The 18,262-nt window shown below is 46.2% G+C and overlaps 1 protein-coding gene and 1 long non-coding RNA gene across 4 annotated transcripts in view; one reads left to right on the top strand and one right to left on the bottom strand.

The window, feature by feature from the left end:
* The window catches only part of LOC122561649 (uncharacterized), a 202,372-nt gene that overhangs the window by 129,961 nt on the left and 54,149 nt on the right, over positions 1 to 18,262 (bottom strand). The window lies entirely within an intron of this gene.
* LOC122561451 (mucin-5AC-like) overlaps positions 1 to 18,262 on the top strand; it is a 43,722-nt gene that overhangs the window by 18,579 nt on the left and 6,881 nt on the right. Inside the window, exons 18-26 of the mRNA XM_087999280.1 lie at positions 115 to 156; positions 1,284 to 1,340; positions 1,430 to 1,477; positions 1,568 to 1,618; positions 2,842 to 2,889; positions 2,970 to 2,993; positions 3,116 to 3,172; positions 6,966 to 7,022; positions 8,781 to 8,839. Coding sequence (XP_087855406.1) covers positions 115 to 156; positions 1,284 to 1,340; positions 1,430 to 1,477; positions 1,568 to 1,618; positions 2,842 to 2,889; positions 2,970 to 2,993; positions 3,116 to 3,172; positions 6,966 to 7,022; positions 8,781 to 8,839 — 443 coding nt within the window. The remainder of the gene's footprint in view (positions 1 to 114; positions 157 to 1,283; positions 1,341 to 1,429; positions 1,478 to 1,567; positions 1,619 to 2,841; positions 2,890 to 2,969; positions 2,994 to 3,115; positions 3,173 to 6,965; positions 7,023 to 8,780; positions 8,840 to 18,262) is intronic.

Genomic DNA, 18,262 nt, shown 5'->3' with positions numbered 1-18,262 from the left:
ATCAATTGTTGTGGATAGACAAAACATACATAGAATGATCATTTCTGCTTGCTGAGCATTAATAGTTTATTTTTAATTGTTTTTTTCTGTGCTCACTTGGGTTTACATCAACAGCAGGAACAGGAAGATCAAGCACTTCACAGATTGCTATCAGTGGTGAGTATCGTTTATCTCATTATCAGAAAGAATTTTGTTGCAAAAGCTGCATTAAAACTCCGTAATTTTCCTCTGTAATTTAGCACATGGTTCAACTACAGTGAAAGGTACACCAGTTTCTCCTGCACCCATCCGTGCTACTAAGTAAAGCTCGCTACACCTCAATGCATGTAGTCAATGGGGTGAAGCATGAGGATTCTGCATAATTGATTGAGTTCTCTGCTTTATTGCAAGCAAGAGCAACAAAATTGAAATCTTGATGGATTTCATTTTTTTAGACCACACCAAACTTGTTCCTATCAAGAACAAAATTAATTTTACAGCACACTCAACAATTAAGATCCTGACAAATAAGAAATGAGGAATGTGCTACCTCCCACAATCCAAAGGTGTGCAGGTCAGGTGAATTGGCCGTACTAAATTGCCCATAGTGTTAGGTGCATTAGTCAGAGGGAATGGGTCTGGGTGGGTTACTCTTCGGAGGGTTGGTTTGGACTTTTGGGCCGAAGGGCCTGTTTCCACACTGTAGGGAATCTAATCTTACTAGGGTCAAGTCCAGGTACAAAGATATACATGATTAGCAGCCCTGTTTCTCAGATTAGTGGTAAGTATACTGAGTTTACTCCTTGTCAAGAGCAAATTAATGTGGAAACGAAGGCCCGTATAGTGATTTGATGCTGGTAGAGAATGAAATAGGCCCATATGTCAGCCCATTCATGTGTAAGTATACTAGTTATGATTTAAGTAGAAATTCCTCATTTCTGTTTGTAAGGATCTTATTTGTTGAGTGTGCTGTAAAATTAACTTTGTTCTTGATAGGAACAAGTTTGGTGTGGTCTAAAAAATTGAAATCTGTCAAAATTTCAATTTTGTTGCTCCTGCTTGCAATCCAATTTGAAGTTGCAGACCAACTTGAATCAATAATTCTTCTTTATGGTGACCACTGCATTTGCTACTTAATTATTCAAACGATGTTTTATGTGCATGTCAAATGTTTGTGAGCACATTTCGAAATTGCTTGATCACATGTATCATTTGATGTGAATAGCTGGATCATTTGCAGAATGATCATTCCAGCCTGTCAAGAATTGATAGTTTTCTTTTATTTTCTTTTCTGTGCTAACTAGGATTAACATCAACAGCAGCATCAGGAAAACCAAGCACTTCACAGATCACCATCAGTGGTTAGTATTGTTTATCGCCTTATCAGAATATGAAAGAAATTTGTTGCAAAACCTGCATTAAAATTCCATATTTTTACTCTTCACTTTAGTGCGTGGTCCAACTACAATGAGAGGTCCACCTACAACCATCCATACTAGTAAGTAAAGCTCATTTCACTTTAATGCATGTCGTCAATGGAGTGCAACGTGAGGGTTCTATATGATTGATTGTGTTCTCCACTATATAGGGCCAAGCACAGAGATACCCATGACTAGTAGACCTGTCACTCTGATAAGTGGTAAGTATAAGTTTTCTCTTTGTCAAGAGTAATTTGCCATAGAGGCAAGGGCCAGGGTAGTGATTTCTTGTTGACAGAGAATGAAGTAGTCCAATATATCAGTCCATCTATGTAGAAATATACCAGGTATTAGATTAGATTAGATTAGATAGTGTGGAAACAGGCCCTTCGGCCCAACAAGTCCACAACGACCCTCCAAAGAGCAACCCACCCAGACCCATTTCCCTCTGACTAATACACCTAACACTACGGGCAATTTAGCATGGCCAATTCATCTAGCTTGGAAGAAAATCCACATTTTTTTTTGTGAGGCTCAAATTTGTTGGATTTGCATCTTTCATCCTGGGTTCTGACATCATTTCTTGATGGGAAAGAAGTGGAATGCTAGAATGGCAACTAAAGTGCTTAATATCATCATTCAAGACATTTTCTGTGCCCTGTGGTATAAACTATGCACACAGATGATGGCATTATGTCCCCTCCTGTGTTTTTTGAAGTATATGTGGTTTGAAACTGACAGATCAATACTTTGCAGAGCTATTGGAATGTTGACTTTTGGCTGACATTCCAAACCTCAAGGACAAACATGGATAGTTTTAGGAGAAGTTGAAAGGATGTGTGTTGTTGTTTAAACTTGATAATTTTCAAGGCTGCAGTCAGATGGGTCACACTTGCCAGAATCTGAGTACAAATTCAAGATTGATAATCAAAGTTGCTCACTAAACATACATCATTAATTTTTATACATTGAATACTGTTGTGGATTTTGGTCACAAAATATCAATCCATTTGACTTTACAACTACGAAATCCACAAGCAATTAATATAATAGTCCACAATCAAGATAACAGAATCCTTTCATTAATAATTCTTCTTATGAGAAGCTTTGCTCTCAAGACTTACAATCATTATAAGCAACAGTTTTGAGGTGTAATGAAATATTAGAACTTTTGATAAATTGAAAATATATTGAACAATGTAGAAGAGCAATATTTACAATGTTCATTTGTGGTTTACAATATAAATTTGGGGATTACGAGGAGTTTACTTTTCTATCTTTGAAAAGCAGCAGTAGCTTGCTGCCAATTACTCTGGAAACCCTATTTCATTTTTTTACACAAAACAAGTGATTTTTCAAATCACAATTGTGTCATACCCAGAATGATCACTCCAGACTGCCGAGAACTGATAGTTTCTTTTATTTTCCTTTCTGTGCTAACCAGGTTTAACATCAACAGGAAAGTCAAGCGTGTCACAAATTATGAGCAGATGTAAGTATCTGTAACAGAGTATGAAAGAAATTTTTTTAAAAACCTGCACTGAAATTCCATATTTTTCCTCTGCTATTTAGTGCATAGTCCAACGACGATGAGAGGTACACCATTTTCTCTTGCAACTATCCATACCATTAAGTAAAGCTCACTTCACCTTAATGTGTGTAGTCAATGGAGTGCTACATCAGAATTGTAAAGATTTATTGTGTTCTCTTCTATGTAGGGCCAAGTCAAGGCACAGAAATAACCATGAGTGGTAGCCCTGTTACTCAGATTAGTGGTGAGTAAAAGTTTTCTCTTGTGAAAAGAGCAATTTGCTATGGAAAAAAGGGCCAGTGTAGTGATTTGTTGCTGGCAGGGAAAGAGGTAGTCCCTTATATCAGTCCTTCCATTGGGAAATGTACCAATTGAGGGCTTGGGAGAAATTCCACATTTTTGTTTGTTTGGATCTTATTTGATGAGTGTGCTTTAAAATTAAATTTGTTCTTAATTGGAATATGTTGGTGTGTTCTGATTAGTTCTTGAAATGTTTGCTGTTAAGATTTCAATTTTGTTTTTCCTGCTCACAATCTAACTTGAATTTGCAGGCAACTTGAATTAAGAATTCCTCTTCATGGTACCCATTGCATTTACTACTTACTTACTCAAACAATGCTTTATGTGCATTTTGAAGACCTTCTAACATTTGTGAGCACATTTTGAAATTGGATGATCACATGTATCAATTGATGTGATCAGCTGTAACACTTCCAGAATGATCATTCCAGTCTGCAGAGAATTGATACTTTCTTTTATTTTTTGTGCTAACTAGGGTTAACAGCAACAACAGGAAGAACAAGTACTTCACTGATCACCATCAGTGGTATTAAAAATGTGCCCCCTAGTCTTGAAATCCCTCATCCTAGGGACAAGACACGTATCATTAACCCTATCTATACACCTCATGATTTTATAACCTTCTCCAGTGGAGAACACTCCAGTGGAAAAAAGGGAGCACATTTTTAACATGAGAGAGTTTTAAAAAATGAGGGACAATGTTTTTACACAGAGGGTGGTTTGTATGTAGAATGAACTTCCAGAGGAAGTGGGGAATGTGGGTACAATTGTAATGTTTAAAAGACATTTGGGTAAGTATACGAATACAAAAGGTTTGGAGGGGGATGGGCAAGGGGGATGGTGGAACTAGTTTATTTTGAGATTGTGGTCAGCAAGGACTAGTTGGACCAAAGGGTCCGTTTCCATGCTGTATGCTCTATGACTCTATAAATGTTCTGCTATTTATTCCTTAATAATGGATTCTAGCATTTCTCAGGTGCCAGATTAACTGGCCTATATTTTCCTGCATTCTGTCTCCCTTCCCACTTAAAAAGGGGTGTCATATGGGTTTACCAGTTTCCGCAAGCCTCATAAAATCCAGAGCGTTTAGCAATATTTTGACCAATGCCTTCCAATCTTTCCTTTAAAGTGTTAGGATAAATGCCACAAGATCAGTACTGGAACCTCAAGTAAATATGTTTTATATCAATGGCTTGGTTGCTAAATTTGCTAATAGTTAGGAAAGTAAGTTGTGAAGAGGGTATAAAGAATCTATAAAGGAATATTGATAAATTATGTGATTGGCAAATACAAGGCAGATGGAGCATTATGTCAGAAAATGTGTATTTGTCCAATTCAGCAGGAATAAGGGAAAAGCAGGATATTATTCAAATGGAGAGGGGTTGCAGATGGATTTGGGTATACAGTTACTTGAATCTTAAAAGGTTAGTATTTAGAAATAGCAAGTGATTGAAAAGACAAATGGAAGGTTGTCACTTGTTGAAAAAGCAATTGAATACAAAAGTATGGACGTTTTGTGACAATTGTAAAGAGTATTGGTAAGGCAACAGACATTGGTAAAACTATCCCGCTTTGCCTCCTTAGGATATAATTATATTTGAAGTGGTTCAGAGGAGATTCACCTGATTGATTTTTGGGATAAAGGGGTCTTTTTGTGAGGATTTTTTGACAAACTAGTCTGTATCCATCAGAGTTGATATGAATTAGAGGATGATCTTACTGATGCTCATGACATGATGTGTGAGAAACTCAAAGGGTTTTCTCCTGCTCCTAATTTTGTGTCTTCTTACTTTGTGACTTCATGCTTTGTGGTATGTTTTCTACTATGTTGGGTCAACAGTTTCTGTGCAGTCCACCAGACTTGCCTTTTTGAATATTATGACTACAGATGAGTAATAGTTTTCTTATTGGCGCATAAAATCTGGTCAGCCAAATATGATGAGTGAAGCCTCTTGTTATTGGCATTGAATTGAAATTCTTCATATATTCAGTCCATTGATATTGTGATGAAAATTTTATAAGATATTATTATTATTATGGAACTTGGATTCTAAACTAGGGATTTCTTTTTGGTTTCATTTCATTAAGGATGAATTTGTTATTTATATTGTGTCTAAAAGCACGTCCAAAAAAAATCTGACTCACACTAAATGGCTGGATATCACCTGATTCATTAACTGTTCAAGTATGTTAAGTTTGGTCTCTACAGAAATGAGGCTAAGGGTCACAAGCAGGATCGGCTCAGAAGAAACAATCTATGCCTGCAGAAGGGCAATTCAGTTTTGATGGTCTCCAAGCCATCAGAGCTGGAAAGGTATCTTCCGATGTTTTAAGATCATTTCAAAATGTCTTCTTCGATATATACAGCAGTTTTTGTTTTATATTTTCTTGTCTATTAAACTTTAATCTTTTATATTTTCAATAATTACTCACATTGGCAGCATGTGAATATATTCAGTGACTATTATGGTGGTCAAATTGCAATACTAAAATTATAGTCTATCAAGCTTGATTTATCTCTGGAATCTGACCTGTCCAGTATTGCCTTCAACTGGTTTCATACATAAAAATATGGAAGTGTAGAATTCAATACTAGTTGAATCATCACAATTACTTGATATAAGCAAGCCACTTTCATCCTGTGTATAGACATTGGTTTCTGATGAGAAATCAGTAGAATGACAGGAAATAGTGAATGCTTGATGTCATGTTTGAAACATTTCCTGTGCCCTATGGCGGCTAATGTGGACACAAACATGTTGAGTTTTGCCTTCCTCTCTGATGACTGATGCAATTTAATTCTGGGATTGAATGAATTTTGAATGAAATAGCTTTCATAAACGTGGATGCTATCTGATATTTTTTACATAGAAAAGGGTTGGAAACTCAAAGTCAGAGTTCAGCCGATATGATGTTTCAGTAGTTGATTCGTTCCAACTACTCTCTCCCACAGGACTAAGCATTCAGGTTCTGAGAAGGAGTGAAAGCTCATTCATTCTGCTTTTGCAATACTGTAGGTTGTAGCCTTTGGGTTTCCTATTTCAGTACAGCAGTCCTTTATGTGGATTATCTTTCTTGTCATGCTCTGTTTGGCTGACAACTCTTTCTCTCTTACGGTGTCTCTGAGTTTTTCTTGGAGTGCAAATGAAATACTATCTCACAGTCTGCTGTAAAGAATAGATAGCTGTGATAAAAGATAGCTGTGATGCTAACTTTGCTGAATCGTTGTTTGAACCAGCAAAGTCAATGATGCTGTTTTTCCAGTCCTCCCATTTTCTCAGAAGTTTTGACTGTCTCAACTTTAGAAGGACCAAAAGGTTAATCAAATTCTAAAAGTTTCCCTTTATGAATTATACTGAAATAATGCATCAGGCTGACAGTGTACCAACAAAACTAGTCTTGAGATTTCTGGGAGCCATTTTATAAGATGCCATGTCTATTTCAAAAAGATAGATAAACTTTTACCATGTTGTTGATTCTTCCTCCTCCCTCTAGGCATTTAGGGATGGGCAGTAAATGCTGGCTGAGCTAGCGACACCCTCACCAAGTAAATGAATAAATAAAAGTTTAACTGCATGGTTGTGAGAGCTGTATTACTGATTTGACTATTATGATCATAAGAGCATTTATGATTCAATATTTCAGTTGTGATGAAGTAAAAATAATATCTAAAATATATGTAATATTTCACTTAGAATGTGAATGAATGTTCTCTAACATTTTTCTCTATTATTAAGGGTCAAAATCAACTGCAACAACAGGAATATTGGCATTATCTGAGACCTCCACAACTGGTTAGTACAGCTAATTTTCTCTCCAGCAGTTGAAATTAAGTTACTGTAATTGGATTTTTATTACTCAGAATATCTTGTCTGTATTGTTACGAAGAGCTGACAGGAATTATAAAGACAGCCATATCTACGTTTTCTGAAATGACCAATACAAGGGAGTATTGGTTTTCTCATTATCACTTGGAATCTATCTGGGGTTTCCTTAGCCTTGTTTATATATTGATATTGATTTGTGAAGGACCTGAGGAAGCTGAAAGTGATAAGTTATAATGCTGAAAATGAATAAGTGTCCAGACACAGCAAAGTTACTTTCTTGGTAATAAAACAGAGACATACAGATGCTGGAAATCTGAAACAAAAACAGGAATTACAGGAGAAACTCAGCCAGTCTGGCAGCATTTGTGGAGAACAGACGGAGTCAATGTTTTGATTTTAATGATCCTTCGATTCTGCTTGCTATGCAAGAACCTGAAATATAGTGTGATCTCCTGAGCCAAAATATGTATTTTCCTGAATCTTCAAGAAGGTTACATAACATAAGAAATAAGAACAGGAGCAGGTCTTCGTGCATGCCTCAGCATTCAATGAAGTCATAGCTGATCCATTTCAACCTTTAACTGCTCTTACATGCCAGCTCAGCATAGCCATCAACTTCCCCGAAACTTCAGAAATCTAACACCTCTTTGAATACTTGCAGTGATCTCGCTCCATAACTCTCTGAGATAGTTAATGTCTGGAATTCTCTATCAGCTCAGAGAAGAAATTCCTTTGCATCTCAGTTTTAAATAAATGTCCACATATACTGTAACTCTGACAGTTTGAGATTCCCCAACTAATGGAAATATCTTCTCAATACTGGCAAACACACTCAGAAAATCATGTACTTTTCAATAAGTTCATTCCTTATTTCTCTAAACTCTCATGAATAAAGGCCTAACCTGTTTAACCATTAATGATAAGCTAATTCCTTCATCCTAGGAACCCAGTGAATCTCTTTTTCACAGCCTCCAATGCAAGTCCATCCTTTTTTAAATACAGGGACCAACACTGTATACTGTACTCCAGGTATGAGAATAGAATGGAATCCCTACAGTGTGGAAGCAGGCAATTTCGCCTATCGAGTCCATACTGAGTCCTACAAACAGCATCCTACCTAGACCCATCCCCCTACCCTATCGTCGTTACCTTGCATTTCCCATGGCTAATGCACCCAACCTACACATCTCTGAACACTATGGGTAATTTAGCATGGCCAATACACCTAACATGCACATGTCTGGACTATGGAAGGAAACTGGAACACCTGGCAGAAACCAACATCTCACCAAGATCCATATAGTTTACAAAAATCTCCCTTCCAGATCTCTCTTAGGATTGTGCAAAGCTCCCATGGATCATTTGTGTTGAAGTGCAGTATTCATAGACATAACTGCAAGGAAATATTTTTAAAAATGTACTGAGTTGAGATACCGTAGTGTCTGGAAATCTGTTGGGAGATTTCTGAATCTCATGCATTGCTGCCTCTAGATCCTGAGATCCAAGTTAATGGAATATAAGGTGATGTAGAAGATATTATATCTTTGATCGTGTGGATATATCTTAAACCATCCTTCTAGCAGAACCTAAATGTGACTTAAAATAATCAATCTACTCTCTTCCCTGAATTCTGTTCAAAATCTATTGGGTTTACTTCCTATCAAAGCATCAAAACTTCAGATACTTTCTTGGTTACTGTTTGAACATTTGTTTTTTTTTCTTAAGGTGTCACCCTTTCAACACTTTTAGGTCCTACACTTGAAACTGTAGCACCCACATGTAAGGTATGTCATATTTATGCAGTTAATTTATAGTTTCCTGTGTAAGAACCTGGTTTTTTCAGACAAATAAATAAAATATGCTGCTTGTAGTCTGTCCAGATAGTTCAAGTGAATGAATGAAGAGCTGGCAAATGAAGCACAACAAGTGTAAAATGCCCATTTTCCAAACAGAATAAAAAAGAAGCATATTATCTAAATGGTGAGAGGTTGCAGAGAGATGTGGGTGCCCCAATGCATGATTCACGGTACAGCAAGTAATGAGGAAAGCTCATAGAATGTCACGTTTTATTGCAAGGGAAATTGAATGCAATAGGGAAGTTATGCTTCACATCTGAAAAAGTATGTGCAGCACTGATCATTACACTTATGGAATGATATTAATGCATTAGAAGCAGATCAGACAAGGTTTATTAGATTAATACCTAGAATGAGCAGATTGTTTTATGAGGATAAGTTAGTTAGGCTAGACCTGTATAGTCTATAGTTTAGAAGAGTCAAGGGTGATTTAGTTGAAACATATAAGACCTTCAGAGGACCTGACCAAGCGGACGTAGAAAGGATGTTTCCTCTTGTGGGAAAATTCAGAACTGTGGGACATTGCTTAAGAATAGGTGGGTGTTCATCTTAAAACAGAGATGAAGAAACATTTTTTTGCATATTTTGAATGTTTGGAATTCTGTTCCTTAAAAGGCAGTGAATGTGGAATCTTTAAATTTTTTTTAAGGCAGAGGTAGATAGATTCTTGATTGCCAAGGTAAAACAGATTATCAGGGATATCAACTGTGATCTTATTGGATGGTGGAGCAAAAGCAAGGGCCGAATGGCCTGCTTTTGTTCCTTGTTCATATCTTAATCATATACCTCGTGCTGGACCACCTGCATTCATTGTTTCATGAACTCACTTATGCATCAGAACATTCGTGAAGCCTAAGTGTTATGAAACAAACTCTTTCAAATAGATTCACACCACTACAGGATCCTTGCATCTCTCCCAGTTTATTGTTGACAGCTGTGCTGACATTTTTGTTTAACAAAACTCTCATTAAATAGCTATATAAATATAAAGTACAAATTAGAATTTAGAATTAAGTTTTATTGTCACATGTACTCAAGTCCAAGGATTCAGGAGTAAAAAGTTTACAATGTCCCATTCACAGCACCATCTTAGGTACAAGGTATCGAGGTACATAATCTTAGGTAAAATGTCGAAAAATATAGGAATAAAAGTTCAACATTACAGTTTTTGTTAATATAAAGAAGTAAATAAGAAATAAAGTTAGAAGTTCCAAATTATAGTCCTTCTTTAGCCATAAGCCTGCAGTCATTCCATGCTGGGCTCCCCACATTGGGTTCAATCTCTCCCCCACACTAGCTTCAATCTCTCTCCCAGACTGGGTTTAATCTCTCCCCTACACTGGGCTCAATCACTCCCCACACTGGTCTCAAATGCTCTCACATTGGGCTCAATCTCTCTCACACTTGGCTCAAAGTAAACCCCCACACTGGGCTCAATCTCTCCCCCACACTGGGCTCAGTCTCTCCCACATTGGGCCCAATCTCTCCCCCGCACTGGGCTCAATCTCTCCCCCTCACTGGGCTCAATCTCTCCCCTGCACTGGGCTCAATCTCTCCCCCACACTGGGCTCAATCTCTCCCCTGCACTGGGCTCGATCTCTCCCCAGGCACTGGGTTCAATCACTCCCCTGCAATGGGCTCAATCTCTCCCCATGCACTGGGCTCAATCTCTCCCCCACACTGGGATCAATCTCTCCCCATGCACTGGGCCACATCTCTCCCCCACACTGGGCTCAATCTCTCCCACACTGGGCTCAATCTTGCCCTGTTCACAGGGCTCAATCTCTCCCCACGCACTGGGCTCAATCTCTCCCCACGCACTGGGCTCAATCTCTCCGCCGCACTCGGCTCACTCTCTCCCCTGTACTGGGCTTAATCTCATCCCCTGCACTGGGCTCAATCTCTCCTCCTCATTGGGCTTAATCTCTCCCCCGCACTGGGCTCCATCTCTCCCCCGCATGGGCTCCATCTCTCCCCTGCACTGGGCTCGATCTCTCCACATACTGGGCTCAATCACTCCACACACTGGGCCCAATCTCTCCCAGCGTACTGGACCCGATCTCTCCCCAAAACTGGGTTCAATCTCTCTCACACTGAGCTCAATCTCTCCCCTGCACTCGGCTCAATCTCTCCCCATACTGGGCTCAATGTCTCCCGCACACTGGGCTCAATCTCTCTCACACTGGGCTCAATCTCTCCCTGCCCACTGGGCTCAATCTCTCCCCACACTGGGCTCAATCTCTCCCCTACACTGGGCTCCATCTCTCCCCTGCACTGGGCTCAATCTCTCCCCTACACTGGGCTCGATCTCTCCCCTGCACTGGGCTCAATCTCTCCCCCACACTGGGCTCAATCTCTCCCCTGCACTGGGCTCGATCTCTCCCCAGGCACTGGGTTCAATCACTCCCCTGCAATGGGCTCAACATCTCCCCATGCACTGGGCTCAATCTCTCCCCCACACTGGGATCAATCTCTCCCCATGCACTGGGCCACATCTCTCCCCCACACTGGGCTCAATCTCTCCCACACTGGGCTCAATCTTGCCCTGTTCACAGGGCTCAATCTCTCCCCACGCACTGGGCTCAATCTCTCCCCACGCACTGGGCTCAATCTCTCCCCCGCACTCGGCTCACTCTATCCCCTGTACTGAGCTTAATCTCATCCCCTGCACTGGGCTCAATCTCTCCTCCTCATTGGGCTTAATCTCTCCCCCGCACTGGGCTCCATCTCTCCCCCGCACTGGTCTCAATCTCTCCTCCGCACTGGTCTCAATCTCTCCCCCGCACTGGGCTCGATCTCTCCACATACTGGGCTCAATCACTCCACACACTGGGCCCAATCTCTCCCAGCGTACTGGACCCGATCTCTCCCCAAAACTGGGTTCAATCTCTCTCACACTGAGCTCAATCTCTCCCCTGCACTAGGCTCAATCTCTCCCCATACTGGGCTCAATGTCTCCCGCACACTGGGCTCAATCTCTCTCACACTGGGCTCAATCTCTCCCTGCCCACTGGGCTCAATCTCTCCCCACACTGGGCTCAATCTCTCCCCACACTGGGCTCAATCTCTCCCCTACACTGGGCTCCATCTCTCCCCTGCACTGGGCTCAATCTCTCCCCTACACTGGGCTCGATCTCTCCCCTGCACTGGGCTCAATCTCTCCACCACACTGGGCTCAGTCTCTCCCTGCACTGGGCTCAAACTCTCCCCCACACTGGGCTCAGTCTCTCCCAGCACTGGGCTCAAACTCTCCCGCACACTGGGCTCAATCGCTCTCCCCCGCACTGAGCTCAATCTCTCCCTGCCCACTGGGCTCAATCTCTCTCACACTGGGCTCAATCTCTCCCACATTGGGCCCAATCTCTCCCCCGCACTGGGCTCAATCTCTCCCCCTCACTGGGCTCAATCTCTCCCCTGCACTGGGCTCAATCTCTCCCCCACACTGGGCTCAATCTCTCCCCTGCACTGGGCTCGATCTCTCCCCAGGCACTGGGTTCAATCACTCCCCTGCAATGGGCTCAACATCTTCCCATGCACTGGGCTCAATCTCTCCCCCACACTGGGATCAATCTCTCCCCATGCACTGGGCCACATCTCTCCCCCACACTGGGCTCAATCTCTCCCACACTAGGCTCAATCTTGCCCTATTCACAGGGCTCAATCTCTCCCCACGCACTGGGCTCAATCTCTCCCCACGCACTGGGCTCAATCTCTCCCCCGCACTCGGCTCACTCTCTTCCCTGTACTGAGCTTAATCTCATCCCCTGCACTGGGCTCAATCTCTCCCCCGCACTCGGCTCACTCTCTTCCCTGTACTGAGCTTAATCTCATCCCCTGCACTGGGCTCAATCTCTCCTCCTCATTGGGCTTAATCTCTCCCCCGCACTGGTCTCAATCTCTCCCCCGCACTGGTCTCAATCTCTCCTCCGCACTGGTCTCAATCTCTCCTCCGCACTGGTCTCAATCTCTCCCCCGCACTGGGCTCCATCTCTCCCCTGCACTGGGCTCCATCTCTCCCCTGCACTGGGCTCATCTCTCCCCTGCACTGGGCTCCATCTCTCCCCTGCACTGGGCTCGATCTCTCCACTACACTGGGCTCACTCTCTCCCCTGCACAGGGCTCAATCACTCCACATACTGGGCTCAATCACTCCACACACTGGGCCCAATCTCTCCAGCGCACTGGACCCGATCTCTCCCCCAAACTGGGTTCAATCTCTCTCACATTGAGCTCAATCTCTCCCCTGCACTGGGCTCAATCTCTCCCCACACTGGGCTCAATGTCTCCCCCACACTGGGCTCAATCTCTCTCACATTGGGCTCAATCTCTCCCTGCCCACTGGGCTCAATCTCTCCCCACACTGGGCTCAATCTCTCCCCTACACTGGGCTCAATTTCTCCATGCCCATTGGGTTCAATCTCTCCCCTACACTGGGCTCGATCTCTCCCCTGCACTGGGCTCAATCTCTCCACCACACTGGGCTCAGTCTCTCCCTGCACTGGGCTCAAACTCTCCCCCACATTGGGCTCAATGTCTCCCCCACACTGGGCTCAATCTCTCTCACACTGGGCTCAATCTCTCCCTGTCCACAGGGCTCAATCTCTCCCCACGCACTGGGCTCAATCACTTCCCCGCACTTGGCTCACTCTCTCCCCTGTACTGAGCTTAATCTCATCCCTCGCACTGGGCTCAATCTATCCCCACACTGGGCTCGATCTCTCCCCCACACTGGGCTCAATCTCTCCTGACGCACTGGGCTCAATCTCTCCCCACACTGGGCTCAATCTCTCCCCTACACTGGGCTCGATCTCTTCCCTGCACTGGGCTCAATCTCTCCACCACACTGGGCTCAGTCTCTCCCTGCACTGGGCTCAAACTCTCCCCCACATTGGGCTCAATCGCTCTCCCCCGCACAGAGCTCAATCTCTCCCTGCCCACTGGGCTCAATCTCTCTTACACAGGGCTCAATCTCTCCCCCACAATGGGCTCAACCTCTCCCCATGCACTGGGCTCCATCTCACCCCCACACTGGGCTCAATCTCTCCCCATGCACTGGGCCACATCTCTCTCCCACACTGGGCTCAATCTTGCCCTGTCCACAGGGCTCAATCTCTCCGCACGCACTGGGCTCAATCTCTCCCCCGCACTCGGCTCAATCTCTCCCCTGCACTCGGCTCACTCTCTCCCCTGTACTGAGCTTAATCTCATCCCCCGCACTGGGCTCGATCTCTCCCCACACTGGGCTCGATCACTCCCCCACACTGGGCTCAATCTCTCCCCCTCATTGGGCTTAATCTCTCCCCCGCACTGGTCTCAATCTCTCCCCCGCACTGGGCTCCATCTCTCCCCTGCACTGGGCTCCATCTCTCCCCTGCACTGGGCTCCATCTCTCCCCTGCACTGGGCTCCATCTCTCCCCTGCACTGGGCTCGATATATGCACCACACTGGGCTCAGTCTCTCCCCTGCATTGGGCTCAATCACTCCACAACCTGGGCTCAATCACTCCACACACTGGGTCCGAATTCTCCCTGCGCCCTGGACCCGATCTGTCCCCCAAACTGGATTCAATCTCTCTCACAGAGCTCAATCTCTCCCCTGCACTGGGCTCAATGACTCCCCCACACTGGGCTCAATCTCTCTCACACTGGGCTCAATCTCTCCCTGCACATTGGGTTCAATCTCTCCCCTACACTGGGCTCGATCTCTCCCCTGCACTGGGCTCGATCTCTCCCCTGCACTGGGCTCAATCTCTCCACCACACTGGGCTCAAACTCTCCCCCACACTGGACTCAATCGCTCTCCCCCGCACTGAGCTCAATCTCTCCCCACACTATGCTCAATCTCTCTCCACACTAGGCTCAATCTCTCTCACACTGGGCTCAATCTCTCCCCCATAATGGGCTCAATCTCTTCCCATACACTGGGCTCCATCTCTCCCCCACACTGGGCTCAATCTCACCCCCACACTGGGCTCAATCTCTCCCCCACACTGGGCTCAATCTCTCTCCCACACTGTGCTCAATTTCTCCCCATGCACTGGGCCACATCTCTTCCCCATATTGGGCCACATCTCTCCCCTACACTGGGCTCAATCTCTCCCACACTGGGCTCTATCTCGCCCTGTCCACAGGGCTCAATCTCTCCCCACGCACTGGGCTCAATCACTTCCCCGCACTCGGCTCACTCTCTCCCCTGTACTGAGCTTAATCTCATCCCTCGCACTGGGCTCAATCTCTCCCCACACTGGGCTCGATCTCTCCCCCACACTGGGCTCAATCTCTCCTGACGCACTGGGCTCAATCTCTCCCCATGCACTGGGCTCCATCTCTCCCCCACACTGGGCTCAATCTCTCCCACACTGGGCTCAATCTCTCCCCATGCACTGGGCTCCATCTCTCCCCCACACTGGGCTCAATCTCTCGCACACTGGGCTCAATCTCTCCCCATGCACTGGGCTCAATCTCTCCCCACTCACTGGGCTCAATCTCTCCCCACACACTGGACTCGATCTCTCCCCACGCACTGGGCTCACTCTCTCCCCTGTACTGAGCTTAATCTCATCCCTCGCACTGGGCTCAATCTCTCCCCACACAGGGCTCAATCTCTCCCCATACTGGGTTCGATCTCTCATCCACACTGGGCTCAATCTCTCCCCCACACTGGGCTCAATTTCTCCCCCACACTGTGCTCAATCTCTCTCACACTGGGCTCAATCTCTCCTGACGCACTGGGCTCAATCTCTCCCCCACAATGGACTCAATCTCTTCCCATACACTGGGCTCCATCTCTCCCCCACACTGGGCTCAATCTCACCCCCACACTGGGCTCAATCTCTCCCCCACACTGGGCTCAATCTCTCCCCCACACTGTGCTCAATTTCTCCCCATGCACTGGGCCACATCTCTTCCCCATACTGGGCCACATCTCTCCCCCACACTGGGCTCAATCTCTCCCACACTGGGCTCAATCTCGCCCTGTCCACAGGGCTCAATCTCTCCCCACGCACTGGGCTCAATCACTTCCCCGCACTCGGCTCACTCTCTCCCCTGTACTGAGCTTAATCTCATCCCTCGCACTGGACTCAATCTCTCCCCACACTGGGCTCGATCTCTCCCCCACACTGGGCTCAATCTCTCCTGACGCACTGGGCTCAATCTCTCCCCATGCACTGGGCTCCATCTCTCCCCCACACTGGGCTCAATTTCTCCCACACTGGGCTCAATCTCTCCCCATGCACTGGGCTCCATCTCTCCCCCACACTGGGCTCAATCTCTCGCACACTGGGCTCAATCTCTCCCCACGCACTGGGCTCAATCTCTCCCCACGCACTGGGCTCAATCTCTCCCCACGCACTGGGCTCAATCTCTCCCCACGCACTGGGCTCAATCTCTCCCCACGCACTGGGCTCAATCTCTCCCCATGCACTGGGCTCAATCTCTCCCCATGCACTGGGCTCAATCTCTCCCCCACACTGGGCTCAATCTCTCCCCATGCACTGGGCCACATCTCTCCCCGACACTGGGCTCAATCTCTCCTACACTGGGCTCAATCTCGTCCTGTCCACAGGGCTCAATCTCTCCCCACACACTGGGCTCAATCTCTCCCCACACACTGGGCTCAATCTCTCCCCACGCACTGGGCTCAATCTCTCCCCACACTGGGCTCAATCTCTCCCCATACTGGGCTCGATCTCTCATCCACACTGGGCTCAATCTCTCCCCCACACTGTGCTCAATATCTCTCACACTGGGCTCAATCTCTCCTGACGCACTGGGCTCAATCTCTCTCCATGCACTGGGCTCCATCTCTCCCCCACAATGGGCTCAATCTCTCCCCCACACCAGGCTCAATCTCTTCCCTGCACTGAGCTTAATCTCATCCCCCGCACTGGGCTCAATCTCTTCCCACACTGGGCTCAATCTCTTCCCACACTGGTCTCAATCTCTCTCCAGACTGGGCTCAATCTCTCCCCTGCACTGAGCTCAATCTCTCCCCACACTGGGCTCAATCTCTCCCCACCCTGGGCTCAATGTCTCCCATGCACTGGGCTCAATCTCTCCCCGACAATGGGCTCAATCCCCCCGACACCGGGCTCAATCTCTCCCCTGCACTGAGCTTAATCTCTTCCTCCACACTGGGCTCAATCTCTCCCTGGCCACTGGGCTCAATCTCTCTCACACTGGGCTCAATCTCTCCCCACACTGGGCTGAATCTGTCCTCTCGCACTGGGCTGAATCTCTCCCCCACACTGGGCTGAATCTCTCCCCCCACACTGGGCTGAATCTCTCCCTCCAAACTGGGCTGAATCTCTCCCCCCACATTGGTCTCAATCTCTCCCCCACGTGGGCTCAATCTCTCCCCCACAGTGGGCTCAATCACTCTCCCCTGCACTGAGCTCAATCTATCTCACACTGGGCTCAATCTCTCCCTCCCCACTGGGCTCAATCTCTCCCCCTGCACTGGGCTCAATCTCTCCTGCCACACTGGGCTCAATCTTCCCCCACATTGGGCTCAATCTCTCTCACATCGGGCTCAATCTCTCCCCTGCACTGAGCTTAATCTCTTCCCCTGCATTGGGCTCAATCTCTCCCCACACTGGGCTCAACTTCTCACATGGGGCTCAATCTCTCCACCACAATGGGCTCAATCTCTCCCCACGCACTGGGCTCAATCTCATCCCCACACTGGGCTGAATCTCTCCCCCCACACTGGGCTCAATCTCTCCTCCACACTGGACTCAATTCCTCTCCCCCGCACTGAGCTCCATCTCTCTCACTGGGCTCAATTTCTCCCTGCCCACTGGGCTCAATCTCTCCCCCACACTGGGTTCAATTTCTCTCACACTGGGCTCAATCTCTGCCCCGCAGTGGGCTCAATCTCTCCCCCGCACTGGGCTCACTCTCTTCCCACGCACTGGGCTCAATCTCTCACCATGTATTGGGCTCAATCTCTCCCACGCACTGGGCTCAATCTCTCCCCATGCACTGGACTCCATCTCTCCCCCATACTGGGCTCAATCTCTCCTCCACACCAGGCTCAATCTCTTCCCTGCACTGAGCTTAATCTCATCCCCCGCAATGGGCTCAATCTCTCCCCACACTGGGCTCAATCTCTTCCCACACTGGGCTCAATCTCTCCCCACCCTGGGCTCAATGTCTCCCATGCACTGGGCTCAATCTCCCCCACACCGGGCTCAACCTCTCCCCTGCACTGAGCTTAATCTCTTCCTCCACACTGGGCTCAGTCTCTCCCTGCCCACTGGGCTCAATCTCTCGCCCACACTGGGCTCAATCTCTTCCCCCACGCTGGGCTCAGTCTCTCCCCCACGCTGGGCTCAGTCTCTCCTCCAC

Source organism: Chiloscyllium plagiosum, unplaced genomic scaffold (genome assembly GCF_037043375.1).
Source record: "Chiloscyllium plagiosum isolate Xiang-an unplaced genomic scaffold, Cpla_swu_hap1 HiC_scaffold_23, whole genome shotgun sequence".
Lineage (NCBI taxonomy): Eukaryota > Metazoa > Chordata > Chondrichthyes > Orectolobiformes > Hemiscylliidae > Chiloscyllium > Chiloscyllium plagiosum.
This window is presented reverse-complemented; position numbering and strand designations above follow the sequence as displayed.